General features: G+C 39.7%; 1 protein-coding gene across 4 annotated transcripts in view; it reads right to left on the bottom strand.

Moving 5' to 3' along the window:
* The window catches only part of LOC146433425 (glypican-5-like), a 398,949-nt gene that overhangs the window by 216,897 nt on the left and 166,877 nt on the right, over positions 1-15,175 (bottom strand). For all 4 annotated transcript variants that reach the window (XR_014854113.1, XM_085069748.1, XM_085069747.1 and 1 more), the window contains one exon: positions 843-973. Coding sequence is in view for 3 of the 4 variants with exons in the window: in XM_085069748.1 (XP_084925874.1) it covers positions 843-973 (131 nt within the window). In the remaining variant the exon portion in view is untranslated. The remainder of the gene's footprint in view (positions 1-842; positions 974-15,175) is intronic.

Genomic DNA, 15,175 nt, shown 5'->3' with positions numbered 1-15,175 from the left:
ACTTATCCAACAGACAGAGATGCACATGGACTGCCTGGGCAGTTTAGATGCTGGTTTTGGACAGAGGTGTAAGCCCAGCATGATTGCACTGACTTGGCCTGTTCCAGATTAATGCTCACATATCGTCAGTGGGATTGCAAAGACATCTTTTCTTCCCCCCCCTTAGAATGTACTGAAAACCAACTCAGGAGCTACACAAGGTAAAGTGAAAGGAAAACTCAGGAGATTGGGGAGCAGGGATACTCCTGTCTAGGCCAGTGGCAGTAAATCAGCTGTAGGGGTGTCAGATGGGGCACAGCTGAAGAACAGGGGCCAAGATGGACACAACCAGCCTAAAAAACCCCTTCAGCTCTTTCTCTGGTACTCAACAAATCAAGGAGATTCCGAAGGATCTTATCACTTCTACCCAGTCCAGTGAAATCAGGGACTGTGTTTTGGTGTCAAGGCAATGAATCTTCCCTTTTCACCACTTCCTCCTTCCCACTTCTGCCACTGGATAAGCTCACCTCCTTACAGACCTGGGCAGTTACATTTTAAGTACTTTAGACTCAACTGTGGAAATCAGTTTCCTCAGACTTGAGGAAAAGTTTTCACAGTTTTCACTGAAAGATTGTGGAAACAATGAACACTTTGGTGCTAAGCAATGATACCAAGTCTGGCCTTTCCTGGAGACACCCACAACATGATGCCACAAAGTCACCCATGCGGCTGCCAGTGGCTGGAGAGCACACAGACAAGGTGACAGAGCTGTGGCTTTGGCTTAAACACTACAGTGCAAGGAACCAATAGCATAAATTATGAGACAGAGGGTTTGTTTCAAAGCAACTGTAGCTTAGGGTTACCTTCTTTTATGGTTCAGGCTGGTGTGAGCCATCGTGAATGTCTGCGTTTCAGTCACTTCCTTCACCGGCACAATATTGGCTGATGACAGGTTCCCTTCTTGCTGTTTGGGCTGTCCACACACTTTATCAACCTGTGTGAAAGAAAGGGAGAGGAAAACAGGATGGGAATGGAAACTGACTGATGATCATCACTCCAAAGTCTGCCTGTTCCTTGCAGTCAGTGTTCACTGACACTGTCTGGGTGAGAGAAAGACAGGATAGAAAGGATTCTTCTTTCCAAGCCCTGGAAACAAATGCCTTGCCAAAGAAGGACCAAATTACAAGGCAGGGCAAAGAAGACCAGGAAGTCTTCAGTCATGGATTTTTCAGTGGCAATCTGGACTACTGCACACTTGGAAACAGGCTGGAATACTGACCGATGGAAGTGTTGGCAAACCAAACTTTGATTTAGAAACATACCTGGAGTTTAAACGTACATGGATTTTGGTGGAACATCTGCCCCATGTACAGAGCAGAATCAATCTGAAGTTTGAAGGGCTTGTAATTAGAAAACAGCCAATTATTCCAGCCTTTAACCAGGCCATGTAATGTCACTCAGCCTTTACTGCCCTTCCTGATGCCTCTCATCAGGGATTTAACAAAGTCAGGAGAAAGCAAGCTTGTGTTTATCCTTTGCACTGTGGATCTGACACTGCTCCTGCAACCTGACACATTTATTTGCTGTAACAGCTTTAACTGACAATAGTAAGACAAGTCTCTTCCCTTTCTAGTCCACAGATGAGTTATCTGCAATGGTTTACTTACACTTAAATCCCTGAGCAAGCACAGAAAGACCACAAAGGAAATCCTACTGTGGGTATGGTCCCACCAGTGACCAAAATCAAACAGAATCCAATCTGCACAGCACAGGATTTGGTATCCCTTCTTCAATCTTCCACTGTAACCAGGGTGAGATGGATTCCTACTGGTCTGTGTACTTTCCTGAGTCTTTAGAACCTTTACAAGTCTGCTGAATATTTCAGACCACAGATGACTTCAGATAACTTTCTCTGTCCCTTTGCACCACTATGATGCAGATGTCAGCACAAGTAGAGGACAATTTTCTCTGCCTTAGCCCACTTCCTCTGGGAAAACCACTACTGGCTGAAGCTGAGACATTCTCCTCTGAAAAAACAAGCAAAATGAACGTGGAAAATTGGAAGCTCTATAGGCATGACAGTTACTGTCAGCTTTGGTTATATGAGTTACAGCCCAGCCCAGTACAATATGCTGTGAAGAACCTAAAACTGCAGCAATTGAATGGGAACATCGTGGATTAATCCTGACACATCTCCAGCAGCCAGAGGGGGAGGCAGCTGCCTCACTCAACACCATGCACTGTGAGTGCTGTGCTGGTCTCACCAGGGACTAGTACAGCAGTGTTTTAAAATACAACTTTGTGAAATAAAATAGTCTATTTCAGTGCCTTCTGAAGTTCTGAAAAGAAAAAAAAAAAACACTCTATGCAAATGAAAATATAAAACAAAAAAGCCTTTTCAACCCTCCAGAGCTGGACAGAGGGTGCAACACAGCTGGACCACATTCCTGCACAGGATGCTTTCTCCCCTCCACCCCAGGCTCCCCAGGTCTCCTACAGCACACAGACCCAAATTCCCAGCAGAGGTCTCTGCAAAATCCATCTTAGATTACAACATGTCACTAAAGTTCATGTCTTCAAATTACACACAGCTCAAGTCTTGTCACTAAGGATTTGAGACAGTTTTTACCAGCTAACATCACAGTGGTTTGCAAAAGCAATGTGTTTCTCATATATGTAAGTGATGAAGAACTCCCAAGTTTTATGTTTTATTCCTGAAAGAAAATTCAAAGATATTTAAGTCATCATTTGTGTTGTGAATCAACTATTTAAGCATCCAACTGCAAATACCAACTTTGTTTTGATTTGATTTTTTTTATACTATAGAAATTACTCTTTAGATTGCCCAGGTTTCAGTATTTTCTATGCCAAACCTGTGCTTTAGGGCTTTCTTTTTAAGCAGTAATAACAGTTTCCTGCATATCAAACAAAACCACATTATTTAAAGGAAAAAAAATTCTCAGTGGAAAAATTTAACCATTTCTACTCCATTAAGCATAACGTAATTTGTTAAACAGAAGGGCCAATCACACCTTTTTGTCACATGGCCTTTCAGTGCCTTTCTTTTCATTTCAGCTCCTCTCAGATGGTTCCAGACTGGGCAGCCCCAGCAGCCCCAGGCTGACCACTCATCACCTCTTTTCTTCACACCCCTTCCTGCAGGACATCTCCTCAAAGTTAGCAAGGATCACCAGCTTCTCTTCATTCCCAACCTCTTTGGGGCAAGCAAGGATGGAGGATATCAGTCCATCACTGCAGCATATGCAGGTGGTGTGAAAACTTAATCCCATGATTGAGAACACTCGTGTACTGAAAACCATCTGAACTTCCAGATGGGACATTTATGAAAAATGAGTTAATGTTGTGTAAATTGAGAAGTATGAGGCATGCCATAAAAAACCCAAGAAGGTGTTTTCTGGAACTGCAACATCTGGAATCTACAAGTTCCCTATATGTTAACAACATAGGACACAGATTTTCCCTCCCATCCTAAGGGCACCAGACAAGTACACTGTTAGTTGAACTCAGAGCTCATGAACCAAGGCTCACCACCCAGAGGAAAACCTGCACCTGGAAATGAGGACTGGAATTTTAAAGCTCTTTTCCTAAATTCAAGTTCTAGTACTCGGAATAATCAGAAATCAATGTAAAGAATGACTGAGCCGATTTCTTTGATTTTTAAACTAAAGTAAGTCTGCAAATCTTAAATTACAAACTGACAGAAAATCATCCCTCATTAAAGGTAAAACCCTAGGGTCATTCTGTTTGTCTCTACCATGATATTTAAGCAAGTCTGTCTTCTAACAGTGAGCACCTACAGCTGAAAATTGGTATTCCTTACACCTTGTTAGCTTCGGAATTATCAATCATGTTTCACAAATCTAACATTTTTATTCATATTAAAGCTTTTTTTAATACACCAATGATTCCTCTTAAAGATTGGTTTTTCTAACTGTAGCTACATTTTTTCTGCTGTGAACTTTCCTTGGTAATGACATACAGAATCCTATATATACGCATTATTTGACCTCTTACTATTTGTTATTTAAAAGAATGACTATTTACAATTATTACAGAGGCTTAATAAAATGAATCGAAAAATTCTCATCCAGAATCTTTTTGAACTCTTACAGCTCGAGTAACCTTAAACATTGAGGTCATATTTAATATATTTGATATAATCAAACATGGGAAAAATGTCATGCCCTTCTGGATTCCAAGAGAATCTTATCTGTCTAAAGCAGGAGACCTTTTCACTAGTTCAGAACAGTAATTTTCTTTGATTTTGTAATGGGAAGATTAGTGTTTTAAAACACAAGATTCTTCCAGCGATTGGGCTTTGAGTTATTATTAAAATGCTGACACATTTGCCTGCAGGTTTCTGTCCTCCAATCTGTCCCCAAGCCATCCCAGCTCTCTCAAACCCCTCTGACAAGTGACACCCCTCAGCCCCAGTTGCAGCACTGCTGTGCCCAAGTGCCACAAACACACTTCAAATCAGAACTGGAGTTTGCTCCAGGTTCCAGCTGCCAAATTTGAGGTATGGGCAGCACAAAAATGATGGGGAAAAATCAGGTTTGAGTTTTCTGACTTCATGTTCACCAGGAGGTCTCACTTCCTTTGGGTCAGACAGATCCTTGTGTCACTTTATTAACAATGGCAAATGAAACCAACTACTACCATTTATCATTTTATGCTGTTCAAGCATCAACCAGAGTGTATCATGGAAACAGGGAATTCTGTCCTTGGGGTGGCTGTCACCTACTTCTAGAGTATTGTTGTAAAACATTCATTTGCAGTGCTCAAAAGCTGAGTGGGAGCCCATATGAGAAAATGCAGGTCAGGGCTCATGGCTCATTGCCACTGCCTTTAGCTTATTGAACAAAATTGGGCAAGAGAGCAAATAACCTCTAATTTTGCCTTCTTTTAAATATTCTCTCCCTTATGGAACATGTTTCCTATTATGAGCATTTTGCTGGTAGCAGAGCTCAGCAATACATAAACAAACTAAGGGATTATTAGTTCATTTTCCTACATGAATATGTTTGCTTTCACTTGGGAGGGGAGCATTCTCTTCTCTCTCATCTTGAATCTACTGAATAGTTCAATTTAAAATAATTTCCTATGAATCTTCTGAAATCTTGTATTTAGAGAAGTTGATGCTTGCTAGATAGTAGAGACTTCTCCAAGGAGAATGGTGTAATGAATTCCCCGGGGACAGAAAAACCTTCTGTCAAACTTCACACTTAGACATCAAAGAATTCATCCATAGAATTTAAATCCATAAAAAATAAGGCTCTGTGTGTTCTCTGGGAGTCCCTGGCTGTAAATCAAGTGGTTTGAATTACAGTAGTATTTTTAGGTTCATTTTGGGAATCGAGACACAAATGTGCCAGAAATAAACAGTCCTGCAAAAGCAAGAGTTCACATTCCAAGGAAACAAAAAACTAGAAGCATAGGCTAGAAAATTATGGACACATAAAAAGAGATTGAGCTACAGACCATCCTGGTATTTTTATGAAACAACTTGGCTCCAGTTGCTCTTGGGCATATCTCACAATCTTTACCAAACAAAAAAAAAAAAATCAACAGGAAAGTAGGTAGATTCAAGCAGTGAAGGAGGTGGAGCCTGAGCACCTCTTCCCAAACTCAACCTTGCTGCTGTTTTACAGGTACAAACACAAAGAGCAGTGTGTAGGGGAAAGCAGAATTAATTGATCAGGGCATTTTGCAATACTGCAGAGGATGTCAGCTCACACAAGTTTCCAGTCAAAAAGGTTTTCAGCATACAGAAGTCACAGGAGAATAATTTACATGGCTGCAATCAACTTTCTCTCACGTATTTCTAAGGCCCCAAACTGAGGGATTACAAAACCAAGAAGTACCCCTGGATGCCCTTAAGAAAAATGTTACCTAAAGGTTTGGGTCATCTGTTCCACGATTCACCTTTCTTCCTTTTTCACTAATTAGGTTAAGTTTCCAGGCTACTAGATATAACTGGGGAGATGAGTGTTTAGCAAAGTGGAACAGTAGCAGTATTCTGCAACCAGCCCTGAAATTAGTTCTTGGAAAGAGAAAGTGCTGTGGTAGGAGGTTCTGTGTGTGTGGGAATCCACACTTGTTTTTGATCTTTTTGTCTTCTCTCTGAGGAGGTCCTTTCAGGCACCAACACTGAGAACAGGGAGTGGTCAAATCCTGCAGCAGTTATTCAAATGAATCCAATTCTACAAGGTCTGCACCCAGATTAAAAGTACAAATGATGAGAATTTGGGGCCTTATTCTATCACACCATTAAGAAACAGTGGTAAAATAACCTGTCCTGAACATGCCACAAACCTACATCTGAATGCACACACACAGGCTTTGTTCACAGGGAGAGCAGTCAAGAATTTCTGGAAAAATGTAAAATAAAGAAATACCTTACATGACATCAGGCATTTCAAGAATTCTACACAGTTTGTATCTAACAAACTTTTACCATAAATTACAGGGATGTTATTTTCTGCTCTCACTGGCTTTTCAAAATGCATACGCTAGTCAGTGTCTCAAACTATCCACAGCTTATCTCCACATCTACAATCTTTTAAGCACACATAAGTCAGTAACTTTGTCTATTTTGTTAGGATTTTTTCAAAACATTTTTGTTCTAACTGTATATATATTTACCCAGCTGAAAAGAGAAGTGGTAATTATTTTTAAAGCCAAAACAAAATACCAGCAGCACCTGAGAGGTCAAACGATATCTCCTCTTTTCCTCCACAATCCCCCCTAGATTCAGGACTAATCTTCCCTGGCCTTTGTTACTTGTGACATTTGTCTTTAGATATTGACAACCTCCAAAGGTTAAGCTCAATTTTAAAATTAATTACAATAATCTAGTATGAAAAGAAAATTCCATTGGGAATCAATCCAAGTGAGCCGCTTTAGGAGCTCTCAGAAAAATTAGGTGACTTTAAAGCTAGTGTAACAAAATCAATTAAAAGATTTTATTCAAATTTCCCTTTAATCACTTTTCAAATTAATTACGGTATATCAAAATGGTATTGCCTGTTATTGTGTTTACTATTTATACCCATTCTTAAGGGAGAGCAATTATCCAAATATTCCTGGAATTTCTTTTATCACTGCAAACTTAAAATATAATGAAGAAAACCCCATCACAGTTTGCTCTTCAAAGGTTCAATAACCAAGTATGAGGATCTAGCTGGGCTACCCAGGCTCATTTTGATCTGGCCCAGTTAGAGAGAGCTGCAGGGCGAGGCTGTTCATTTCATATATGAACAAATAATAATTTGTAGTGAATTACCAGGAGCCTGAGCCAGATTTGATCCATGGATAACTCAGCCACACAGCTCTCTGAACAGGCAGTTCAGCTTCATTTTCATATGAACACTGTTTTGTAGGTGGCATCACCACTCAGGTATTCAGGCACAAGCCCAGACAAACAAAACAAACATCCTAAGAGGCCTTTTGGTACAACTGCTCTAAACACAGCTTCCAACTCAAGTGTTTTGTCTCCAGGCTTCACATAATGCCACCAGAATTGCTTCTTAGCAGTTTTCATGTGGGTGGCATTATACAAGATATCCAAAAGGCAATAAACAGCAACATACAGCAAGATCTATTTTTGCTCACTCCATGACTTACAGTGATTTGGTGTCTGAAAAATTCTACATTACTTAGATATCTAATTATTCAAATAGACTGCAAAACTTTGTTCGAGAGGCTCTCAGTCTGAAATGCTTTCTGTGTGGGTCCCTCTTCCTCTGCAGGGTGCTTGGAAGTTGCATGAGCTGGGGACAAGCCTCAGGGTGGTGAAGGGACAAACAAGCAGAATGTCCACACAGAAGAGAATTGTCCTCAGGCTCTGACAGCTCCTGGGCAAAATCTCCCCTTTCTCTGCAGGTAGCGACACCCTGAGAACCAAGTTGCAGGAAAATAAATGGGGGAAACATTCCCTAAGTAAAAGTTTACTCCAAATCTCTTGAGATAAACTGCTTCTGTTACTTTAAACTGATATGCAAGTCTGTTCAGGGAATAATAACATACATTATACATATATATATACACACACACACACATATATATAAAATTACGTATATACATAAAAGAGGGAAGAGACAATCCCTCTTAGGGATGGCTGATGGTGCAAATGTAAACCAGATTTTAAGACACATGAAGTCATGCCTATCCTATATATTTATAAGAGCACTTAAAACTCAACCCTAAAAACATTTGCCAAAGATAGCAATCAAGAGCAGAAAAACATCAATTTTCAGCAAAAAATTTAAATCCTTCTATGATTATTTCTTTCTGTTCATCATTACTGCAAGTATTTCATTGGACAGGCAAAACGCCTGAGCTTTCTCCTCCAAATAACATCATGAAAGTTACCTAACTAAAATATGCAGGAAGTCAGAAGGTCATTATACTTTCACATGGTCTTATTAGATGAAATAATGCTGTAAGTTTAGGCAATTATTAAATAAACAAGTCTATAAAGATGTCAAGACCTGCAGAGAAAGCCAGAATAACCTTCCATTTTGTATTTAACAAATATCATAATTAGAAAATACTGATAAACACATTCAATTCTTCTTTTTCAGGAGATGTATCATTTCAATCAAGGTTCATTGGCAAAATTAACACATTTTCTTGTGCTTCTTTTTCTGAACACAAATAAGTAACTTTAGATGACACTGAAGACTTGAGTAACTATGCAAGACCTGTAGCAATAGTATGCAGCACAATTATTGTTAATTTTTTTTTTTAAAGCAGCCACCCTTTTAAAAATATTTAGAAGACATTTTTCACATTGAGACAAGTATATTACATTTATCAATGAATTCTCAGATTTCTCTCCTGTCTCTCAAGGAAATCACACCTAGTGCAGGAGAGATGTTTTGCTCATCCACTTTTTTCCTCTAAACTTTATTTCTGATCCATGCTTTCTTAAAACAAAATCAACAGAAGGATTTACTTTAAACCATTATATGTATTTGTATCTATAGCCAAGGAGTTTTGCTATTGTTCACAAGCCTAGGAATTATTCCCTCCCTGACGTCACACTGAAATTTCTGAGATGTGTTCATTTATCTCTCTTAGTCATTTCTGATGAAGTTCTGCAACAACAGCAATTAAAAAACAGCCTTTCAATTTCAGATTCCACAGACTTTCTACACAATCTCAAAAAAATTTCCTTCTCAAATGAAGGAAATTGCACAGGATGTTTTTGAGCTGGAGGGTAGTGGAAACGTCTCATGTTGACTTTTAAAAATACATCATAATTCAAAATAATTCTCCTTTTACAATGTTAAGTCTTATTTAAAGAGAGATAAATTCAAGAAGGGACATGGAGTATAGGCAATAGTGAGTTACACAGCCACTCCAATAACTGTAATTGCATTCATTTCATAAAAACCTTTTGCCAGTAACTGACTGAAAAAGAGTTACCAGCTCTGACTACAAGCAGAATTAATGTCAGCAATGTTGTCAAGAATCAATCATGGCTTTATCAGCCATGCACTAAAGCAGCACATTAGGCATCATATCACATCAAAAGCAGCACAGTGAACATGTGGGAAACTTTCCAGCCCACTGAATGTATGCGGAAGGCTGACAGAAAATCTGGATTCTCAGCACAGAGCCTTAATTTGCATGGAAAAGATGACCTTGTTTGATGATGGGGGTTGGACTAGATAACATTCCAAAAGACATTTAAGAGTAGGGAATTGAAAATCTGGATGTTCCTGCTGGACATGTGGATCCTTAACTGTAGCACAAGAAATCTCAGAGAGGGACCCAAACCAAGCAAGCACCCCAAGCAGAAGACAACAAAAGGTCCCTGAGCATCTGCAAATCTCTACATTTTCTCTCATGTTTAAGGACTTTTTTTGAAACTTTTTTAGAGCTTTAGAAAGGAAAATACCTCAGTTAAATTCAGACAGCTCATGAACAAGAATAAAAAAAAATAAATTCAACTAAACACTATCCAGTAGCATAGTAAAAGTTCCCTGCCAAAACTTGCCTGCCTAGCAAACACCACAACGTAGCATTCCCAGGACGATTACATGCTCCATGAGACCACTGTGTTTCTGGGAGGTACTCTGTTCACTTCCAGCTACAGTCTTAAGCAGCATTTATCAACACTGCAACTTTCCCATCGGCCAGCCCTCACCCCATGGCAGGCAGTAACTTTGTATTTTTACGCCCATTTCTCAGACAAGGAGGCTAAGGCAGCGAGACTAACAATCTGAGAAAAAACACGTAGGCAGGCTTGGAACTGACCAACTCCTGACAACCAATTTACTTCTTTGACAATTAAATCACATGCTGAGTTCCAAAGCTTTGGCAAGCTGCCTGCATGTTTAGATACTTGCCTGTCTCTAACTTGTGGATTTGGGCTACAGATCTCAAGAGCTTGGTCTCACAAACATCCGCCTGGGTCCAAGGCTGCCCTGCAGAGCCCAGTGTGCAGACAATCCAGGCATGATGCATCCAGTTCATGTCCAAGACCACCCAGCAGCCCAGCATAGCAACAGGAGCTGGCAGTCACCATTGCAACCCAACTTGTTGTTCACGACTGTAATTAAACTGCCCTGGATATGCAAACTTACTTCATTCACTAAACTGTTTCACTTGCCCAAAATAAGAACTGGAAGCAGTTGATTTCAGCAATATGGTGAGTGCTCATCTGCTTTTCAAAACATGGACCAGATTTTTCATTAATAACATCTATTTCTTTACTTCCTTCAGTGCACTAGAAAAGAGTTTAATTTCCCTTTTTCTCCAGCCAGAAGAAAGCACTACTGGTGCTAACTGAAGCTAAATTAAGCCACTGGTCCTTTCAATACATATGCCAAGAGACGCTGCCCTGAAAAAGCTGGCCCACAACAACGTAAAACAAAGGAAAAGGAAACAGTAATTTAGTGTTTAGGTGGCTTCGTCTGAAGGCTATGTCTCAGCAGCCAGTGAGCTGCACACGGGCCCGGTGGCATCAGGTCCCGTTTGTGACACACAGTGGCAGAGCATACAGCCCGGGCTGCCCTGCCCACATCTCAGACACACCCAGCACTGCTCCCACTGCTGTGCCTGCTCAGCTCACACAGCTCCAGCAGCAGCTGCAATTTCTTAAGTTAACTTCCCTACAAACAATTTTTTGGAGTCCTAGCCTTGCCTTCTTTACAGCATCCTCAGTGGTGTATCCAACTAAATGGCCATCTGCAGATGTTTATTGCAAACCAGCAGAGCACTTATTCCATCCTCATAGCCTGCTGCCCACAGCTCACTCAGCTTTCATCTTTTGACCTCCTTATTTAAGTAGGATGACTGTAATAATTACTTAAAACAATCTTGCAGATTCTGGGGTACACTCCCCCAAATGTAGCAAATAAATCAGCCATATGCTCAATTTTCAGCATCTACTGGGATAGAATTGAAGATCTTGTTTAGGAGCAAGTTCTTGAAGGCAGAGCATGGTAGACCAGTGAGAATAAAAGTCATCATCTGGTTGCAGAAAACAAATTAAAGCTGGGGAATATATATTTACCTAGGGTCAATTAATCACCACACAATCTACCATAGTTACAATTTCCTCTTCAATTTTAGACTCTTGCAAGCCAACATGATTAGATATAGGCAAGCAACTTAATTGTAAAATCTTGTACACTTGGGGCCCAGTTTGGCCTGGTTTTGTGATAAGTGGAACTGGTTATTAAAATATGCTGAAAGCATCTTGAATGTCCTGTAAACATGACCACTTTGATTATTCAATAAGCATATAGGATAAACGGAATAACAGCTAGACTACAGCAACCAGCTGACTCAAAGCCTTCAGTTAGTTTATCAAACACCAGAACACAGCAGACTGCAATTTGTTTCCCTAAGCAATAACTATTTGTTTCCCTAAGCAAAAATTGTTAAAAATTGTTAGTCCCACTCTTTTCTGATTGGGAAGAACTGAGATCACAAAACTCATCACCAAAATGAGATGGAGAAAGAAGACTGAACAGTGATGGAGAGAAAACTCTTTCCTGAGTTCTAGATGTTTGAGTGTCTCCTGTAGCCTAAACCTCAGATGTCTTGGGACGAGATTACTTCATACAAGAAATATGATGTGGGATGGGAGGGCAGTGCTCTGTAACACACATTTTTTGCTGCCTTTATGTGAAGTTGCCTGTCTGGTCACAGCTACTCTGCACTACCCTGCAGCACAGAACACTTGATGAGGAGCACAGTGGGGCTCAAATGCTTCATCTTCAAGTGCTGCAGTGGGTGAAGCATGTGCTGAGGACAGTGGTCCAAAGGGTACAAGAATCTCCTAGGAAAAAAACTGCCACAAAGGGCTCATCTCATTTTTACTGTGGCCTTTCTGCTGCTTTCATCAGCTGCTGAAAAGATCCACAACTTCAGTTACCTTCAGAAGGAAGATACACAACTTGAGTATGACAAAATTTTTCAAATAGGCAACAGCATGAATGGAAATCAAGACCAAAATCCCTTTCATTTCATAACCAGTAAAAAATAAAAAAATTAAAATCTCAGCAACCTAATAAGACACATGGGAGGTTAAAAAGTAAAACTGGCTTGTTTCTAAAACAGGTCTTAATATAGAATGCCTGTAATAATGAAAAAAGGTAAATGAAAAGCATGCTGATTCCTGTTATTCTTTGAGTTAGACCATGCCCTTGGGTAGTATACGAAACCCCAGAAATGCAAAATATGAAAGTAATAAACATACAATTGCTCAGAACTTGATAATGATCTCTGTGAAACAAAATCTGAGGATTTTTGGTAGGCTTTGATGATTCTGAACATGGAATTAAGCTGAATGTATTTTAAATTAAACCTAAAATAAAAACAGCTGCTGGAAAACATGCATGACCAAATTCCTCATCTGAACATGTGCCACTTTTGGCTATTTTCTTTTTCTTTTAGATTTTAAAACTTCACTGGCATTCTGTATATTCAACTCCAATGTGAAGCACAGTAGCTACTCCTGGCATTCAGTTAAGCCAATGTAATTTTATAGATGTTTGTCTGACGACTCAGAACCACTGCTATTTCCATTGGTGAAGGATTATACCACCAAATAAATTTATTCACTCGGGTAGCTGCAATTCTGTGTGCAATGGGGCCTAAGAGATATAGAGGCATCGTTAAAGTTCGTGAAGTTCATCCCACTGCTCTGATGGCAAACCTCAAAACCAAATAATCATATGGAAAAAAGGAAGACTGCTAATTTAATTTTCCTAAGAGTTATCTGAAGAACAAAACAAGACAGATTCCTAAGTGGAATTTTCCTATATGAAAAAGATTTGCTCCATTAAGAAAAAATATCTTTTCTGCTTGAGAGACAGGGGAACAATACAGGAGAAAGCAGCACAGGAAAAGAAATTACTTCTATTACTAATACATACAAAAAAGACTTATTCCAGTACAGCAAGCCAGAGGGCAAAATTAACAAGATGTATAGAATTCACTTCCACTTGTGATTGAATTACCAAACAAAAGATATCCATGTCACAGTGGAAATGCCCTAATCAAATAAACTTTGAAATACCATTTATTTGGAAATCTGACCCCCCTATTCCCAAATCTACAAGATTCCATGGAAATTCAAGAGGGATACAAAACACAGTGTGTTCTGCAGCACTGTGAACTGAAAAAGCTTTCACATTGACATTTTTGTTGATAAAACTATAAACCATGTATAAGCATAGTTTCCTTTGTACTTGGTAAGATAACAGCAAAAATTTAGGCAATTAATTTCACAGGGGTCAAAAACCAGTTGTGCGTCCCATATTCGTTTACCTTTAAAACCCAGATAGCTCAAAAAATAACCCAGGTCCTAAAAAAGCCATTCCTATAAAAACCTTTCTCACTTTGTTTTAATCTCCTTGTAGCATCTGCACGTCTCAGCAAACACTTTAGAGTGAAAAGACAGTTTTCTCTAAGCCTGAAATCTGAAGGCCAAATAAGGCAATATTAACCATACCAAAACACCAGAGGATAATTTTTAGAATCTATCTATCCATAAATCTCAAATGCAGTCAAATGGAGACAGCGGAAAAAGATTTCTGTGCATTCTGGGGTAAAAAAACCAGGCCCCACAGTCCATGCGCTACACTCCTGATAATGCCTCCCAGCACAAAGATAATCTTTCACTGTTTTTTGCAAGGAATGATTCTCGATGGTGTCGTGTAACCGAGTTGTGCACAAAGCTGGCCATGACAGCCATGGCACACCGAGGACAAGAGAAGAAATGGAGCTTTATTTGCTCATAATACTCAAAAGCGAATAGTCCAGCTCCAATAGCAGCTTGTCTCCTCAAAATCCCAGTGTCTTCACTTAACCTGCCTACAGGAGCTGGGATTGATACAACTCCACAATTTCAGATTTACTCTCCTCCAGCCTGTTAAGCATTAATTTCACTCCTCGATCTTCCCTCCAGACACCATGACTTGTTGAATGACTCAGCAGCCTCTGACTGCCACAAGGCCCAGCTCTGCCAGTGTCACAGAACCACAGAATGGTTTGGGTTGGAAGGGACCCTAAAGTCATCTCATTCCACCCCCCTGCCATAGGCAGGGACACATTCCTCTGTCCCAGGCTGCTCCAAGCCTGTCCAACCTGGCCTTGGACACTTCAGGGATGGGGCAGCCACAGCTTCTCTGGGCACCCTGTGCACAGCCCCCACCATCCTCACTGCCTCACCTTACTGCTTTCTGTAAAAGAAGTGTTTGAAATGGATCAAAACTATGGAATTAAAAATAATTTAATTTAACCAATTTTTTTTACATCTCAGCTTTGTAGTAAATGGAATGATCTTGCCTATATTCAATATATTTAGAGAGTTTCTGTATTTACACTGGAGTATAGAACAGGTTACTGTGACAACCTGTATTTGGATATTCCCAGTCCATAATTCTGAATGTGGATGGCACTGTAACTAAAAGCTTTGTGTTAAAAGAATGCAAAGTGCACACTCATAAATAACTGAAATATAAAAATGTGCTAGATGCTATGGCTCAGAAGCTGAAGAAACATTCAGGCACTGAAAAGGCACAGCAATAAAAAGGGAATATTTTGCTATGCAAATCTCGGGGTTTTTTTTTTTTCCCTCCAAAGAGTATTAGGTCCCTAAGTAATTTACAATTAATAGGCCTGTTCTTGACAGAAAATGTGTATCTTATTA

This window comes from Lichenostomus cassidix, chromosome 9 (genome assembly GCF_008360975.1).
Source record: "Lichenostomus cassidix isolate B80296 chromosome 9, HeHo_3.0, whole genome shotgun sequence".
NCBI classification, from domain to species: Eukaryota; Metazoa; Chordata; class Aves; order Passeriformes; family Meliphagidae; genus Lichenostomus; species Lichenostomus cassidix.
Note: the sequence above shows the minus strand (reverse complement) of the source record. Positions and strands in the feature narration are given on the sequence as shown.